Source organism: Mobula birostris, chromosome 8, assembly GCF_030028105.1.
Source record: "Mobula birostris isolate sMobBir1 chromosome 8, sMobBir1.hap1, whole genome shotgun sequence".
NCBI classification, from domain to species: domain Eukaryota; kingdom Metazoa; phylum Chordata; class Chondrichthyes; order Myliobatiformes; family Myliobatidae; genus Mobula; species Mobula birostris.
In genome coordinates, this window is record NC_092377.1 from 13,576,628 (window position 1) to 13,593,069 (window position 16,442).

The 16,442-nt window shown below is 44.9% G+C and overlaps 2 protein-coding genes across 2 annotated transcripts in view; both read right to left on the reverse strand.

The window, feature by feature from the left end:
- Nucleotides 1-454: 454 nt before the first annotated feature.
- LOC140201152 (uncharacterized) overlaps nucleotides 455-16,442 on the reverse strand; it is a 62,542-nt gene continuing 46,554 nt past the window's right edge. Inside the window, exon 3 of the mRNA XM_072264801.1 lies at nucleotides 455-858. Within this exon, the coding sequence (XP_072120902.1) occupies nucleotides 470-858 (389 nt within the window). The 3' untranslated portion in view covers nucleotides 455-469. The remainder of the gene's footprint in view (nucleotides 859-16,442) is intronic.
- On the reverse strand, nucleotides 1,937-2,337 carry LOC140202143 (histone H2B 1/2-like). The gene has a single exon (XM_072267008.1). The coding sequence runs from the start codon at nucleotides 2,309-2,311 to the stop codon at nucleotides 1,937-1,939; it is 375 nt and encodes a 124-aa protein (XP_072123109.1). The 5' UTR covers nucleotides 2,312-2,337.

A 16,442-nucleotide genomic window follows, 5' to 3' on the forward strand; every position in this document is an offset into this window, starting at 1 on the left:
TTCCGTGTGTGTACGGGAGGAAGAATGTAACCATGACCTCGGAATAATGCCGAGCACTGGGACCGATTAACAAGGATAGAATTCGAATAAGCTCATGAAGATTTTGAGATTTACTTCAATTCAATTGCTAAATATTAATGTAACTCTTTTAATTAATCTCTGAGTTCCGTCGTGTTTTAGGTTAGTTTTGTCAGCACCCTTCACTTACAGCTGGTGTACTTGGTTTCCGCCTTTGTCCCTGGATATCCCGAACCAAGTGGGAATAATCGCCCGCGATGCTCTCGAAAATAACGCACACGAACACGCCAGCAAGATATTTCAATGCACCACTGCAGTGATTTTTTTTAAATCTGATCTGCGCTTGAGCCCCTGTCCCCCACGCTCACGGGAACTATAGACAGCCCTTTCACAGACACTGTGAGTGGCTCTTAAAAGAGCCTTTGGGTCACCGGGTTCAGAGTCTGTCGCTTCACTTGCTGGCACTGCCGGTTTTCTTGGGCAACAGCACGGCCTGGATATTGGGCAGCACCCCGCCCTGAGCGATGGTCACCCCTCCCAGCAGCTTGTTGAGCTCCTCGTCGTTGCGGACGGCCAGCTGAAGGTGTCTGGGGATGATGCGGGTTTTCTTGTTGTCCCGGGCTGCGTTGCCGGCCAACTCGAGGATTTCAGCTGTCAGATACTCGAGCACAGCGGCCAGATAGACCGGGGCTCCGGCACCCACACGCTCAGCATAGTTACCCTTTCTCAGGAGCCTGTGAACACGGCCCACCGGGAACTGCAGTCCGGCCCGGGACGAGCGAGATTTGGCCTTGGACCGAACTTTGCCACCGGTTTTCCCTCGTCCAGTCATCTTCAAAACTTCACCAAAATCTTTACAAACAATCATGAAACACTCCAACCCTCACCGTTCTTGTACCTTTTGGGGGAATACAGTGGGATGTTTATGATTGGTGCAACTACGCTTAACCTCATTGGAGACAGGTAATCGTCCATTCAGGGAGCTGCCTTATTCACCAATCAGGAGACAATCACTACAGAGGCGCGGAAACCAACCGCTTATTTCCGTTAAAAAAATTAAATTTGAAAAAGCCCGCCAAAAAATCTTTTGTTCAAACCCAATCTAAATCCAAATTATTTCAGATCTGCTTGTTCAATTAATCTCCGCATTCACCCCATTACAGAAGTCCGACACGTTTTACATTGCTGTAGTTGATATTGAAACAGAGTCTGGGGATTTCAAATGATAAGCGCTCAGAACAGAAAAATAATCGTTTCTGTTCGCAGCCGGTCATTGTGTGAGCCTGATCAGGTTAAGAACGGTTGCTTTTCTCAGACTGCGACTGGAGTATAGCTTGATGATTTTAACAAATTATTTTACAAATGCAATGAGATTATTCACTTCCATAGACGCTGCGTGACCTGCCGGATTCCTCCAGTACTTTTGCATGTTGCCTGCATTTCCATCGGCATTATCTCTTGTGTATCTGAAAACACGGTGACCCAGTTCAGGCAACACACATCAAAGTTGCTGGCGAACGCAGCAGACCAGGCAGCATCAGAATTCCTCTTGTTGACCCAGTCCAGGTCTGGCTTTGAAATGGGATTCAGATAAATTGCCAAGATAGGAAATAAATTAATAAACTACAAGACCCACACCATTTACACCTGAAACAGCAAACATCCGCTTCGCAGATACGGTTTGTAATAACCGAGACAGAGAGGGTGATGTTTCCGTGTGCAGTAGAAAGAATGTAACAAAGACCTCGAGATAATACCGAGCAAGTGGGCCAATTAACATGGATAGTACTTGAATTAACTCAAATATTTCCAGATTTACTTCAATTTAACTGCTAAGTATTAGTGCAACTCTTTTAATGAATCTGTGAGTGGCTCTTAAAAGAGCCGTTGGGTTTCCGGTGTGTTTTCTGGGCACACTTCACTTGGAGCTGGTGTACTTGGTCACCGCCTTTGTCCCTTCCGACACGGCGTGCTTGGCCAGCTCCCCAGGCAGCAGCAGGCGCACGGCAGTCTGGATCTCCCGGGAGCTGATGGTCGATCGCTTGTTATAATGGGCCAGCCGGGAAGCCTCGCCCGCGATGCGCTCGAAAATATCGCTCACGAACGAGTTCATGATGCTCATGGCCTTGGAGGAGATGCCGGTGTCGGGGTGAACCTGCTTCATCACTTTGTAGATATAGATGGAGTAACTCTCCTTCCTCACCCTCCTGCGTTTCTTGCCAGACTTGCCCGCTGGTTTGGGCAAAGCTTTCTTGGCGCCCTTCTTGGGAGCGGATTTCTGCGGCTCGGGCATTTCTTCACTCGGATTCAAACGGCAAAATGAGCAAAATCTGCTCGGAGTGCGGATTAAATAGACTGCGCTCACCCCAGAATGCTAATAAGGATGTGGAAACCGAACATTCCCATTGGTTCATTCTGGAAACGACTCGCCCATCAGATTTATTCTGACAAATGCTTTGATTGAAACGAGAGGAAACAAATCTCTATCGTTCGCTCCACCAGTCAGAAGCCGGTCCCACTGTCCGCTTGGTCCGGATAACAATATGGACTGGGAACCGTGCCGATCTGGTGCAGAAAGGCCGATAGGGCAGACAGAGGTTTGGGGCTGAAATTAAAATAGGCAAACGTAAAGTACTAAAGAAGATGGAATTTTTTAAAAAGCACACAATGCAATTAATAAGATCGAACAGTGGGCAAATAAGTGTTGGATGTTTTATAAAGAGGATCAATAGACCGACACTCAATTTGAAATTGTATAGGTAAACACTTGAGGAAGTGTCAGTGGTAAGAGTTCTTGGCATGTGGCTGGATAACAAGCTGACATGGAAGAACCATATCAGTATAATAATTGACAAATGTAAAGGAGTATTAAATCTCCTATGTGGGTATGCTTGGGGTTCTACATGAAAATCTCTGACTTTATATATTTGTTTAATTAGATCTTTACTTGATTATGGCTGTGTGGCTTATGCTTCATCTTCAAAATGTTTAGATGAGACTCATTCCACCGAGATGCAACACAGAGTGTCATAGAAAGTCATTCCTGCCTGTGGCCATCAAACTTTACAACTCCTCCCTTGGAGGGTCAGACACCTTGAGCCAATAGGCTGGTCCTGGACTTATTTCATAATTTACTGGCATAATTTACATATTACTATTTAACTATTTATGGTTCTATTACTATTTATTATTTATGGTGCAACTGTAACAAAAACCAATTTCCCCCAGGATCAATAAAGTATGACTATGACTATGAGATACAAGCTCAGGCTTCAAAACTGTGTTCTGATGCGGTAAGGTCATCTACTGTTTCAGCTTTACTGTTAAAATGAGTCAATTGCTCTTATAGTTGCAGAGGATGAAGTTGTTGTTAACATACTGGGTTAACTAATTAAGATCCTGGTGGCATGGTGCGAAGACAATAACCTATCCCTCAACGTCAGCAAGATGAAGGAATTGGTTGTTGACTTCAGAAGGAGTAGTGGACCGCACGACCCATTTACGTCGGTGGTGTGCAAGTGGAATAGGTCAAAAGCTTTAAGTTCCTTGGGGTCAATATCACAAATGACCTGACTTGGTCCAACCAAGCAGAGTCTACTGCCAAGAAGGCCCACCAGCACCTTTACTTCCTGAGAAAGCTGAAGAAATTTGGCCTGTCTCCTAAAACCCTCCCTAATTTTTATAGATGCACCGTAGAAAGCATTCTTCTAGGGTGCATCACAACCTGGTATGGAAGTTGTCCTGTCCAAGACGGGAAGAAGATGCATAAGATCATGAACACAGCGCAGCACATCACACAAACCAATCTTCCATCCTTGGACTCACTTTACACTGCACACTGTCGGAGCAGTGCTTCCAAGATAATCAAGGACACAACCCAACCAGCCAACACACTTTTCGTCCCTCTTCTTTCCGGGAGAAGGCTCAGGAGCTTGAAGACTCATACGGCCAGATTTGGGAACAGCTTCTTTCCAACTGTGATGAGACTGCTGAACGGATCCTGACCCAGATCTGGGCCATATCCTCCAAATTTCTGGACCTGCCTCTTGGTTTTTTTTGCACTCTCTTACTTTCCCTTTTCTATTTTCTACTTATGATTTATAATTTAAATTTTTAATACTTACTCCAGGGATTTGTACTCCAGGGAGCACGAAGCGCGGAATCAAATATTGCTGTGATGATTGTACGCTCTAGTATTGGCGGCAATAAAGTATAAAGTATAAAGTAACTTGAGGAGGCAGAGGAATGATCACCCTGTCAAAAGTGTGCTGGGAGACTGTTGGGAACATCACGAGAAGAGTATTTTTAGTTTAGGGGACTATGGCAAGACCTGTGGCATAAGGAGAGATACCTTCACAGAATACATAAAATTGTTGGATTGATGGGAGAAGGGGGTAAGACAAGAAGGGAAGGAATTACATTGACTCGACTTAGAATTGGGCATACAATACTTAATTATTCCTTATACCTTCTTGGACAATATCACTCTGGGGTGGTAGGTGTTGTCATCATTATGAAATGGTTGAATACATTATTTTACAATGTGAAGCATACAAGGTTAAAAGAAAGCAAATGCGAGCTGCACTACTAGCTTTGAGGGTTGACAGTCTTCATTTAAAAACTTTACCAAGTCATGGAAGTGACTTCATTTTAATTCACAATATTGTCTCTCATTATTTAAAATCTCTAGGGCTCTTTGGGGTAATTTAATTTTCAGTTGATAAAGAACTAGTAGGGGTTTTGTTTCCCAAATCTCTGTCTACACCACACTCCAGTCCAGTTGGTGGTGGTAATGCACCTTAAGTTAGACTGCCATCCACCATTAAAAGTCAGAAGGAGAAGAAACACACAATCAGATGAAATATTGTAAAGTAATATACTAATTTGTTTATTTCTTGCAAACCAACCAGAAACCAAAGGAGAGAGTTAGCATTTAGAACATCAAAATCTACAGCACATTACAGGCCCTTCAGCCCACAATGTTGTGCTGACCACGTAACCTACTCTAGATAGATATACTTTATTGATCCCTAGGGAAATTGGGTTTCGTTACAGCCACACCAACCAAGAATAGAGCATAAATATAGCAATACAAAAACCACAAACAATCAAGCAACAAAATGCAAACTATGCCAGATGGAAGATAAGTCCAGGACCAGTCTATTGGCTCAGGGTGTCTGACCCTCCATGGGAGGAGCTGCAAGTTCGATGGCCACAGGCAGGAATGACCTCCCGTGCCGCCCAGTGTTGTATCTCGGTGGACTGTGGCCGAAGTCCAACAGTAAAAAGTTCAATATCCGGTCTACAAACACATTCCTCGATCGTAATATGACCCGGATTGCACCATCTGTTGTTAACCAGAACAGTAAGCACCCAACTCCTTTACGCTTACCGCTCCCAGTGCACTTCCGGTCAGCCCGAACAGTCTGGAAACCATCCATGGAAAAGTTTTGATCAGGTATGTCCTTGTGCAGCCCCGTTCCAGTGAAACACATCACACTGCACTCCCGAAATGTACTCTGATGCCTGGCTAGCGCTGTGAACTCCTCCATTTTATTACCCACCAAACTCCTCTTCTCCATAAGTCTCTGTTGTCTCAACCCGGTCCTCTTTCCTTGACTTTGTGATCCCCCTCTGCATCCTCCATGTGTTTTCCTCCAGATTTCAGCAGGGGTGTCCGCCGCTCTGCTCATTGAACCGGCCAGCATAAGCGCAAGCAGCTGGTCCCTGGAATAAACAATGCGACCATGCTTCTGTCCCGCTAATGAGACGTGTCAGAATGTAACTATTTCCAGTGCTAAAAACCCAAATAAAACTCTCTCCACCAGCTTGTTAGAGAGGGCACCACTTCGACGTGTTACCGTGAAAAAAAAATACAGAAAATAACATAAGTTAAAAAGTAAGAAGAAAAAAGTAAGAATACTGATCAGAACAGCTGTAACAGGCTGCATGCACGACCGGCGCATACGCAGAAACTGCCTGGAATTTCCCTACCGCATAGCCCTTTTTTTTTCCTAAGCTCCGTGTACCTATCGAAGAGTCTCTTAAAAGACCCTATCATATCCAGCTCCACCATCGTTGCTGGCAGTCCATTCCACCCACCCACCACTCTGTGTGAAAAATTACCTCTGACATACCCTCTGTACCTACTTCCAAGCACCTTTAAACCATGTCCCCTCATGTTAACTATTTCAGGCTGGGAAAAATCCTCTGGCTATCCACACAATCAATGCCTCTTGTTGTCTTATACACCTCTATCAGGTCTCCTCTGATCCTACGTCACTCCAAGGAGAAAAGGCCAAGTTTACTCAACCTATTCTCATAAGGCATGCTCTCCAATCCAGGCAACATACTTGTAAATCTCCTGTGCACTCTCTCTGTAGTATCCACATCTTTCCTGTAGTGAGGTGACCAGAACTGAACACAGTACTCCAATTGGGGTCTAACTAAGGTCTAATACAGCTTTAACATTACCTCACGGCTCTTGAACTCAATCCCATGGTTGATGACGACCAACACACCATATGCCTTCTTAGCAGCACTGTTAAGCTGTTTGAGTGTCCTGTGGACACGGACCCCAAGATTTCTCTGATCCTTCACACTGCCAAGAGTCTTACCGTTAATATTATATTCTGTCTTCAAATTTGACCTACTGAAATGAACCACTTCACACTTATCTGGGTTGAACGCCATCTGCCACTTCCCAGCCCAATTCTGCATCCTATCAATATCCCGCTGTAACCTCTGACAGCCCTCCAGACTATCCACAATACCCCCAACTTTTGTGTAACAGCAAGCTTACTAACCCACCCGTCTACTTCCTCATCCAGGCCATTTATAAAAATTACATGGAGGAGGGGTCCCAGAACAGATCCCTGCAGAATGCCACTTGTCACGGACCTCCATACAGAATACAAACCATCTACAACCACCCTTTGCCTTCTGTGGGCAAGCCAATTCTGGATCCACAAAGCAAGGTCTCCTTGGATCCCGTCCCTCCTTACTTTCTGAATGATCCTTGCATGGGGAACCTTTCGATGTAAAGTTCAAAGCCAAATTTATTCTCATAGGTACAAGCAGTCTGCACATTGGAAATGAAAACTATACAGCATCACAGACACATAGCATCAGAACACAACATTCACAAAAAACACAGAAATTAAACATTAATTATACTAAATTATACAAGGAAGAAGACAATCTGAACAAAATCAAAACAACAAAAGCCACTGTAGTGCGAAGTGGTTGGAGTATTGCTCTACCTTGGTAGTTGGTTCTTCTCCAGTTTAGGCACAGCCCTTCCCTTCAGTACAGCACCCACCAGAACTGGACAGGAACCAGCAATCCATGTACATGAAGTACTCCCTCCTGCACCAGCTCCTGAACCACATGTTCAACTGCATTATCTTTATTTCTTGGTGAAAGTAATTGTAGGAAGTCCTTCCACCGGCCCCATCCTGTACTGGGATTAACGGCTAAACTGTGAAACACTTGAAGGTGACAGAGTTAGGATGCAAGGGTCAAGGCAGGGTCAGTGCACATTTTAAGGGGGAGGGGCAAAGCTTAAGGCCACACCCTCCCTGTGACCTCACAAAGGGAAATGACTTGGGATGACTCCTGCTCTGTGACTTCACAGAGCTCCTGTCCCTGGCAACAGTTGATGAGGTGAGCAGCGGGACATAACTAAAAAAGGATCTGTAGAGGTCAATATTAAACTATCAAAATCAGAGGGGAAGAGCATAGTGTGGAGAAGGATAAATCAACAGTGGCAGCAGCATTGGGATAGAGCAATAAAAGGAAGACATTTACATTCAATTCAGAACAGAGTAGATATGGGAAGAAGTAGGGGAGTAAAGCGGAAGGAGCAAGTAATTATAAGTAGACTGAGAATTGGGCACAGCAGCCTTAATGGCACTCTGGCCATCATAAATAAGCATCCAACAGGTTTTTGCGATCTATGTCAGGAGACTGAAACAGTAGAGCATATCCTTATTTTATGCCGGAAATTTGCACAGGAAAGGCAACAAATGTTACAATGATTACGCAAAATAGGACTGGTAGAGAACAGTGTTAAAGGTTTATTGGAATGTGGGGAGAGTGATCGGGGAGGAAATGGTTGTTTAGTTTTTTAAGGGCGATGGGACTGGAAAGACGGCTTTAAAGTGAATGGACAATGAAGGACAATAAATCCTGAAGATGGCAGTAATGCAACAGTGTGGATGCCAACTGCCGTAGAAACTCAAGAAGAAGAAGACGACATTTCGGGGTAAACCCAAAGAGCGAGGAGCGTTGCTGAGTCTCTCTCTATTTCCCCTGAAGTCCAGCCGACTTCAGCCATCACTGAAACGCAACTCATTGCTGAGAAGACCAACTCCTGCCCACTAGACGAGAGAGGGAAGGTGAGAGCCAGAGAGAGGAGGGGTTTGAGATTAACCATCAGAGGACTTCGAGGGTGAAACCCATGTTTGCAGAGGGGGAGCACAGCGATTTCCCCTCAGAGGCAGAAAGCACACCTTTGTGGATTAATCCTCCTCTGGGGCTGGGTGTCAGAAACACTGCCCCCCTACCACTCTGGGGCTTGAAGGCAGTGTTCAAGTTTAATGGCAGAATTCTTGACAGAGTGGAGGAACAGAGGGAACTTCAAGTCCAAGTTCATAGAGCTTTCAAAGCTGTCACAGAAATTGATTGTGTGGTAAGAGGTTGTATGGCGTACTGGGCTTCAATAGTCACATTATATGAGTTCATGAAGGATTTCTAACAGAGTATGTGAAGAAGCCAACTGGAGGAAAGAACATACTGGGTCTAGAACTACGTAATAAACCTGGTCGGGTGACAGATTTCTCAGTGTGTGAGTATTTCAGAGACAGTGATCACAACTTTCTGATCTTTCGCATAGCCATGGACCAAAACAGGAGCAGAGAACTGGGAAAAGTATGTAAGACTGTAAGGCCATAAAATATAGGAGCAGAAGTAGGCCACTTGGCTCATCGAGTCTGCTCTGCCATTCAATCATGGGTTGATCCAATTCTTCCAGTCATCCCCACTCCCCTGCCTTCATCCCATACCCTTTGATGCCCTGGCTAATCAAGAGCCTATCTATCTCTGCCTTAAATACACCCAATGACTTGGCCTCCACAGCCACTCATGGCAACAAATTCCACAGATTTACCACCCTCTGACTAAAGTAACTTCTCCGCATCTCAGTTCTAAAAGGGCATCCTTCAATTCTGAAGTCGTGCCCTCTTGCCCTAGAATCCCTTACCATGGGAAATAACTTTGCCAAATTTCAGGCTTTTTAACATTCAGAATGTTTCTACGAGATCCCCCCTCATTCTCCTGAACTCCAGGGACTACAGCCCAAGATCTGCCAGACGTTCCTCATACGGTAACCCTTTCATTCCTGGAATCATTCTTGTGAATCTTCTCTGAACCCTCTCCAAAGTCAGTATATCCTTTCTAAAATAAGGAGCCCAAAACTGCACACAATACTCTACAAGTGTGGTCTCACGAGTGCTGTATAAAGCCTCAACATCACACCCCTGCTCTTGTATTCTATACTGCTAAAAATGAATGCCAACATTGCATTCACCTTCTTCACAATGGACTCAACCTGGAGGTTAACCTTTAGGGTATCCTGCATAAGACTCCCAAGTCCCTTTGCATCTCTGCATTTTGAATTCTCTGTCCATCTAAATAATAGTCTGCCCATTTATTTCTTCCACCAAAGTGCATGACCATACACTTTCCAACATTGTATTTCATTTGCCACTTCTTTGCCCATTCCCCTAAGCTATCCAAGTCTCTCTGTTTCCTCAACACTACCCACTCCTCCACCTAACTTTCTATCATTGGCAAACTTAGCCACAAATCCATTAATACCATGGTCCAAATCAGTGACATACATCGTAAAAAGTAGCAGTCCCAACACCGACCCCTGTGGAACTCCACTGGTAACCGCCAACCAACCAGAATAGGATCCCTTTATTCCCACTCTCTGTTTTCTGCCAGCCAGCCAATGCTCCACCCATGCTAGTAACTCCCCTATAATCCCATGGGCTCTTATCTTGCTAAGCAGCCTCATGTGTGGCACCTTGTCAAAGGCCTTCTGAAAATCCAAGTACACCACATACTGCATCTCCTTTGTCTACCCTGCTTGTAATTTCCTCAAAGAATTGCAGTAGGTTTGTCAGGCAGGATTTTCCTTTCAGGAAACCATGCTGGCTTTGGCCTATCTTGTCATCTGCCTCCAGGTACTCCATAATCTCACCTCTAACAACCGATTCCAACAACTTCCCAACTACTGATGCCAGGCTAACAGGTCTATAGTTTCCTCTATGCTGCCTCCTACCCTTCTTAAATAGCAGAGTAACATTTGCAATTTTCCAGTCATCTCGTGCAATGCTAGAATCTATCAATTCTTGAAAGATCATTGTTAATGCCTCCGCAATCTCTGTAGCTACTTCCCTCAGAACCCGAGGGTGCATTCCATCAGGACCAGGAGATTTATCCACCCTCAGACCATTAAGCTTCCTGAGCACCTTCTCAGTCGTAATTTTCACTGCACATACTTCACTTCCCTGACACTCTTGAATGCCCAGTATACTACAGACGTCTTCCACTGTGAAGACTGATGCAAAATACGCATTCAGTTCCTCTGCCATCTCTGCATCTCTCATTACAATATCTCCAGCATCATTTTGTATTGGTCCTATATCTACCCTCTACTCTCTTTTACCCTTCATATACTTAAAAAAAGCTTTTAGAATATTTTTTGATATTAGTCACCAATCCTCTATCTTCCCACTAGCTCTGGCTTCCTTGTATGCCCTCTCTTTTGCTTTTACTTCGGCTCTGACTTCACTTCTCAGCCACGGTAGCGTTCTTCGTCCCTTTGAAATTTTCTTATTTGGAATATATCTGTCTTGTACTTCTCTTATTTTCCACAGAAACTCCAGCCATTGCTGCTCTGCTGCCCTTCCGGCAAATGTCCCTTTCCTGTCGACTTCGGCCAGTTCCCCTCTCATGCTATTGTAATTTCCTTTATTCCACTAAAATACCAACACATTGGATTTTATTTTTTTCCTCTCAAATTTCAATGTTCTGCTTTCCATTGGTGCTGCCTGGTCTGTTGAGTTCCTCTAGCATTCTGTGTTAGGAGGAATATGGAAGTTAAGGGAACATTACAGAAAAGTGTCAACTGATTGAATCTGGAAGATCGAATATAAAGACGGAGTACAAGGTTAATGACAGAATTCTTAGTTTGTGGTAGAACATAGAAGTCTTGGGGTAGATCCTTCGATCCCTCAAAGTTGCCATGAAAGTTTATAGTATGGTTCATTAAATTTTTTTTAGTGTGTCGCACCGGACAGTCAGCGATTCTTGTATGGTGCGTGGTGTCAGGATTGGTCTCCTTTTGGATTAACCAGGTCATGATATGAACGTTCCTGATGCAACCCTTTTTTTTAAACGAGGCCAAGTGGCTAGTACAATGGTCAACCCGGCACGGATGGAAAGCGTGCCTGGGAGTGGCCCAACTTGGATTCGAACTCGGGAGCCTTCGCTCCGGAGCCCAGCGCTGATGCCATTGTGCTACCAGCCGGCCTATGGTGTGGTAAAGAAAGTGTATGGTGTGTTGGCCTTCAATAGTCATGTGACTGAGTTCCAAAGCTGTGCAGTAATATTGCAGCTCTGTAAAATTGTGCTTAAACCACACTTAAGAGTATTTTGTTCGTTTATGGTCAGTTCATTACACGAAGGATGTGGAAGCTTCAGAGAGAATGCGGAGAGGAGATTTACCAGGGTGTTGCCTGGGTTAGTGAACATGTCTCATGAGCAAGCTTTGGGCTTTTCTCTTTGGAGCAACTTAAAATGAGAGGAGATTGGACAGAAGTGTATAAGATGTTGAGGGGAGAGATAGAGATAGAGATAGAGATAGAGATAGAGATAGAGATAGAGATAGAGATAGAGATAGAGATAGAGATAGAGATAGAGATAGAGATAGAGATAGAGATAGAGATAGAGATAGAGACAGAGACAGAGACAGAGACAGAGACAGAGACAGAGACAGAGACAGAGACAGAGACAGAAAAACATTTCCCAGGCCCACAATGGCCTATACCCAGAGGACATCGTTTTGGGAAAATATACACAGAGAGAGCTAGGTATCTGGAACATACCACTGAAGATAGTGCTAGTGGCTGATACAATATTGACATATAAACCCTTTGATAGGCACAGGAATGGAGGAAAACTTGGGTTAGCGGTTGTGTTGGAGGGACTGATTAGATTGATCAAGGAAGTCAATATTAGTCAGCACAGCACTGAGGCCGAAGTGCCCATGCCCACTGTACCGTTCGATGTTCTAACGCTCCCTCAGGTGGCATCTCCTTCAACTTGCACTAATGTCATTAAGTTAATTTTGTTTATTGTGTCAAATATGTTATGTAAAATTTATGTTAATATAATTCACGTTTATTGTGATTGTGCTGCACTGCACGGCTGGTGCAAGAAGCTCATTTTTGTTTCCTTTATATCCTGGGTACATCTACACATGACAGTAAACTGCAAGTTGAACTTGTAGCTGCAGAAATAGCAAGTGAGTTGCAAACAACTTTCCAAGGTTTCTGTTTGGTTGTTGGTGTAACGGTGTAACAGAGTGACCTGCTGGGACATTTCAGAGAGTGTTTAAGAACCGTTAGATCCAGTGTCATATATAGGGCAGACCAGATGGAGACTTGAGATCTCCTCCTCTGAACCTGACCTGATTTTACCCACTTGCTCCCTGGTCACTGTTGCCATGGTGATGGGTGGTTTTCCAAATTCTGGAACTAGAACAATTTCAGTGGCAGTGATGTCACATGGTATCAGAATGGAAACTATGACAACAGTGAGATGAGTGTTTGGTGAGAGTTGGTGAGAACAGTAGACGTGGAAGGAACAAGCTTGGTTCAAGCTCAGCAGAGAATTGTGAAGCAGATTAGTCCCAGTGAGTGAGGGAGAGGTGACAGTGGTCAGGAACTGGGGTTCACCCTCTGTAGAATTCAGTGAGGAAACTGAGCAGTCAGTCAGTTTACAGAATTCACTTCTTCAGTACATGGCAGAAGTGAGGCAGCAAGTGGTGTGTGAGCGGGACGGATAGTGATGCACCGAGAGAGAGAGTGAAAGAAATAGAGAGAGTGAGAGAGATAGAGAGAGTGAAGAGAAAACAGCGAAGGAATGAGAGATCAACAGGAGAAAGCAACGGGGCTACAAGAGAGAGAGGAGTAGGTGAGAAAATGTGAGAATAAAGATGTGAAAACAAGTGAGTGAGTAGAGAGAGAAGAGAGAGAGGATCAGAGAGTAGAGAGGGAGCAGCAAGGAAGAGTGGGCAACCCAGAGAAAAGGAGTGAATGAGAGCTCAGCCTAGCGTGTTCTTGGAGAACAGCACAGATGTTGAGAGTTAACAGTAAAAGACAAGGTCAGAGCACAAGACAGCTGGTGGAGTCCTGCGAAGCAGCATGAGTCGACGTGTCCGTGTCTGATGTCAATGGTGCAGCAGCAAATAGAGACGATGGAGGGTAAATATCCACCACACTGCACACAGTTGTCTCTCACTTGGACAACAAAGACACTTATGCCAGAATCCTGTACATTGATTTCAGTTCAGCGTTCAATACCATCATCCCACAGAGACTAGTGGAGAAACTATCGCTGCTTGGCCTTAGCACTGCCATGTGTCGCTGGATTCTGGATTTCTTGACAGAGAGACCACAGTCAGTCCGTGTTGGCAGGAACATCTCTGACTCCATCACACTGAGCACTGGATCCCCACAAGGCTGTGTGCTTAGCCCATTGCTGTTTACACTGCTAACGTATGACTGTGCAGCCAGATTCAAGGAGAACCTGATCATTAAATTTGCAGACAATACCACAGTGGTGGGGCTCATCAGCAAAAATGATGAAACTATGTACAGGGAGGAGGTCAAACATGTAGAGAGCTGGTGCAGGGATAACAACTTGATGCTTAATGTCACCAAAACCAAGGAGATGATCGTCAATTTCAGACGGTCTCAGCCTGAGCACACACCCCTCAGCATCAGCGGCTCCACAGTGGAGAGAGTGGAAAACATCAAGTTCCTTGGGGTGCAGATTTCGGACAATCTCACCTGGTCCAGGAACACCACTGGGATTGTGAGACGGGCCCAGCAGAGATTGCACTTTCTGAGGAAGCTTAAACAAGCATCACTCCCCACTAACATCTTAACTGCATTCTACAGAGGCGTGGTTGAGAGTGTGCTGACCTTTTGCGTCACAACCTGGTACTCCAGCTGCAGTGCTGTCGACAAAAAAGCCTTGCAGAGGGTGGTTAGGGGAGCAGAGAAGGTTACTGGGGTCTCCCTACCTTCTGTCCAATACCTCTTTCAGAGTCGATGCCTCCAGAAGACACGGTACATCATTAAAGACCCCTCACACCCTCTCCATGAACTGTTTGTTCTTCTGCCATCAGGCAAACGTTACAGGAGCATCAAAACTAAAACCACAAGGCTACTAAACAGCTTCCTCCCACAGGCAGTCAGACTGCTAAATAGCTGCTCTACCTGACTCTGCTTTGGACACTTTTAATTTGCACTGGACACTTATAACTGATTTAACTAACATGTGGCTGTTGTGTTTTACTATTTATTGTTATGTTTATTATTTAGTGTTGCGTTTGTTATGTTATGATTACACTGCTCCTGGGAAACGCTGTCTCATTCTGCCCTGCAGAGCTGATGTATGGTTAGAATGACAATAAAGTTTTTTGAATCTTTGAATTGAATCTAAATGGTAACATTACTGTTAACGGCTCTTTATCTGAACATACAAACCATTTCTACAGTACAGGAGCATTACTGGCACCTCGGAGTAAATGGGCTCATGTACATTACGGGGGTGGGAGTGTAAGGAAGGCAACTGAATATCACAGAGTGATTGGTTAGAAAGTGGGGTGGCATCAGTGGAGGGGAGGGCTGATATTACAGGGGTGGCATTGATGCAGGGGTACGAGGGGACCGGGACCCAGGATGTCAGTAAGTAGAATCAGTTAGTAAAGGTCTTTCTACACCGTCCCATCACACACTCACTGCGTCTGGCATGGAGTGAATTCTCTCTATTCTTATGCTGCTGTACAAAGCATCAGAAGAGGCAGCAACATCAGTTCAAGGACCCAGACATCAGTCTTTCAAACACCTGAGAAACAAGCCGTGCCTTTGCAAGTTGCCTTTTGGTGAGTTCTCCACCAACACAAATCACCGACAGATGTAAGAGCAGGAAAAGGCCATTCAAACCCTCTACTCAGACCATTCCTCTCCCCCTTGACTCAGCCTCCACACTCCATGATTCTGACAGTCCCTCCAACTATAACACATCCCCTTCACTCATCCAAAGAATTAGTTCCTCTCCTTACGGAATCCCTCACCCCTTGACTGATTAACCTGATGAGACTGCCTTTGCTACATCATTTCCTGAGTTCTGCATTGATACAGTCAAATACCAGGCAATTCCTGCTACAGAGAAGGCCAGCAAAGATCTTCCAGTTGACAATTTAGAATGTTAGATATGCAAGGCATTGAACATTTTTGTCTACAGGGCAATATTGGGATATTTTAAGCTTGGCATGATGTTATTCCCAAGAGCCCACTGGAGTTCAATTTTCAATTGATTCAGCACAGTCTGATGCTGGAAATTTCAACCACTCTCCTTCAACAGGTGGACAGTGAAAAACAGCCTGCCTTTACTGCATGGTTGTCTAATTGTGCAGTAATACATTCAACAATTGTTCTTATCCTCCATTGTGGAATTAAGAGGCAATGTCAGATAATCCCCAGATCCTTCCTTCTGAAAACTGCGTGTCTGGATCTGATCTCCGTTTCCCTGGGTCAGGCCCACACCAGGGGCACAGTGCATAGTTCAAGTCTCCATTTCCATGTCGCTCTCACACACACATTGGGAGCACAGTACACAGTTCTCTTCCCCATTTCCCTGGGTCAGACCTACATTGGCAGCATAGTGCACAGTTCCTGTCTCTGTATCCTGCAGAGACGGACACATGTAACACTGTGCAGACACAGTGGGAGGAGGTGACTGCATGTACACAGAAATAGCAGGCCACTAATTTCCTATATCCCACTCACCCCTTTCCCTCCCTCTCAGGAACAGACCCTGCACTCAGTGTCACCACGAGCCGGACTCTGTACCGAGAGGAATCCTGCTGCACGTCTGGATCCAGATCTCGCGTGTCACTGAAGTAACATCGACACAGGACAGCTATATTCCAGAACTCTCACCAGAGCCCAGAGGTGTCAGGAATATAAGAGTTACAGGAGCCGCATGTGGACAATGGAGCTTGACTAATTCTTTTCACACAGAGGGTGGAGGGAGCCTGAAATGTGCTGCTGGGCTTTGGA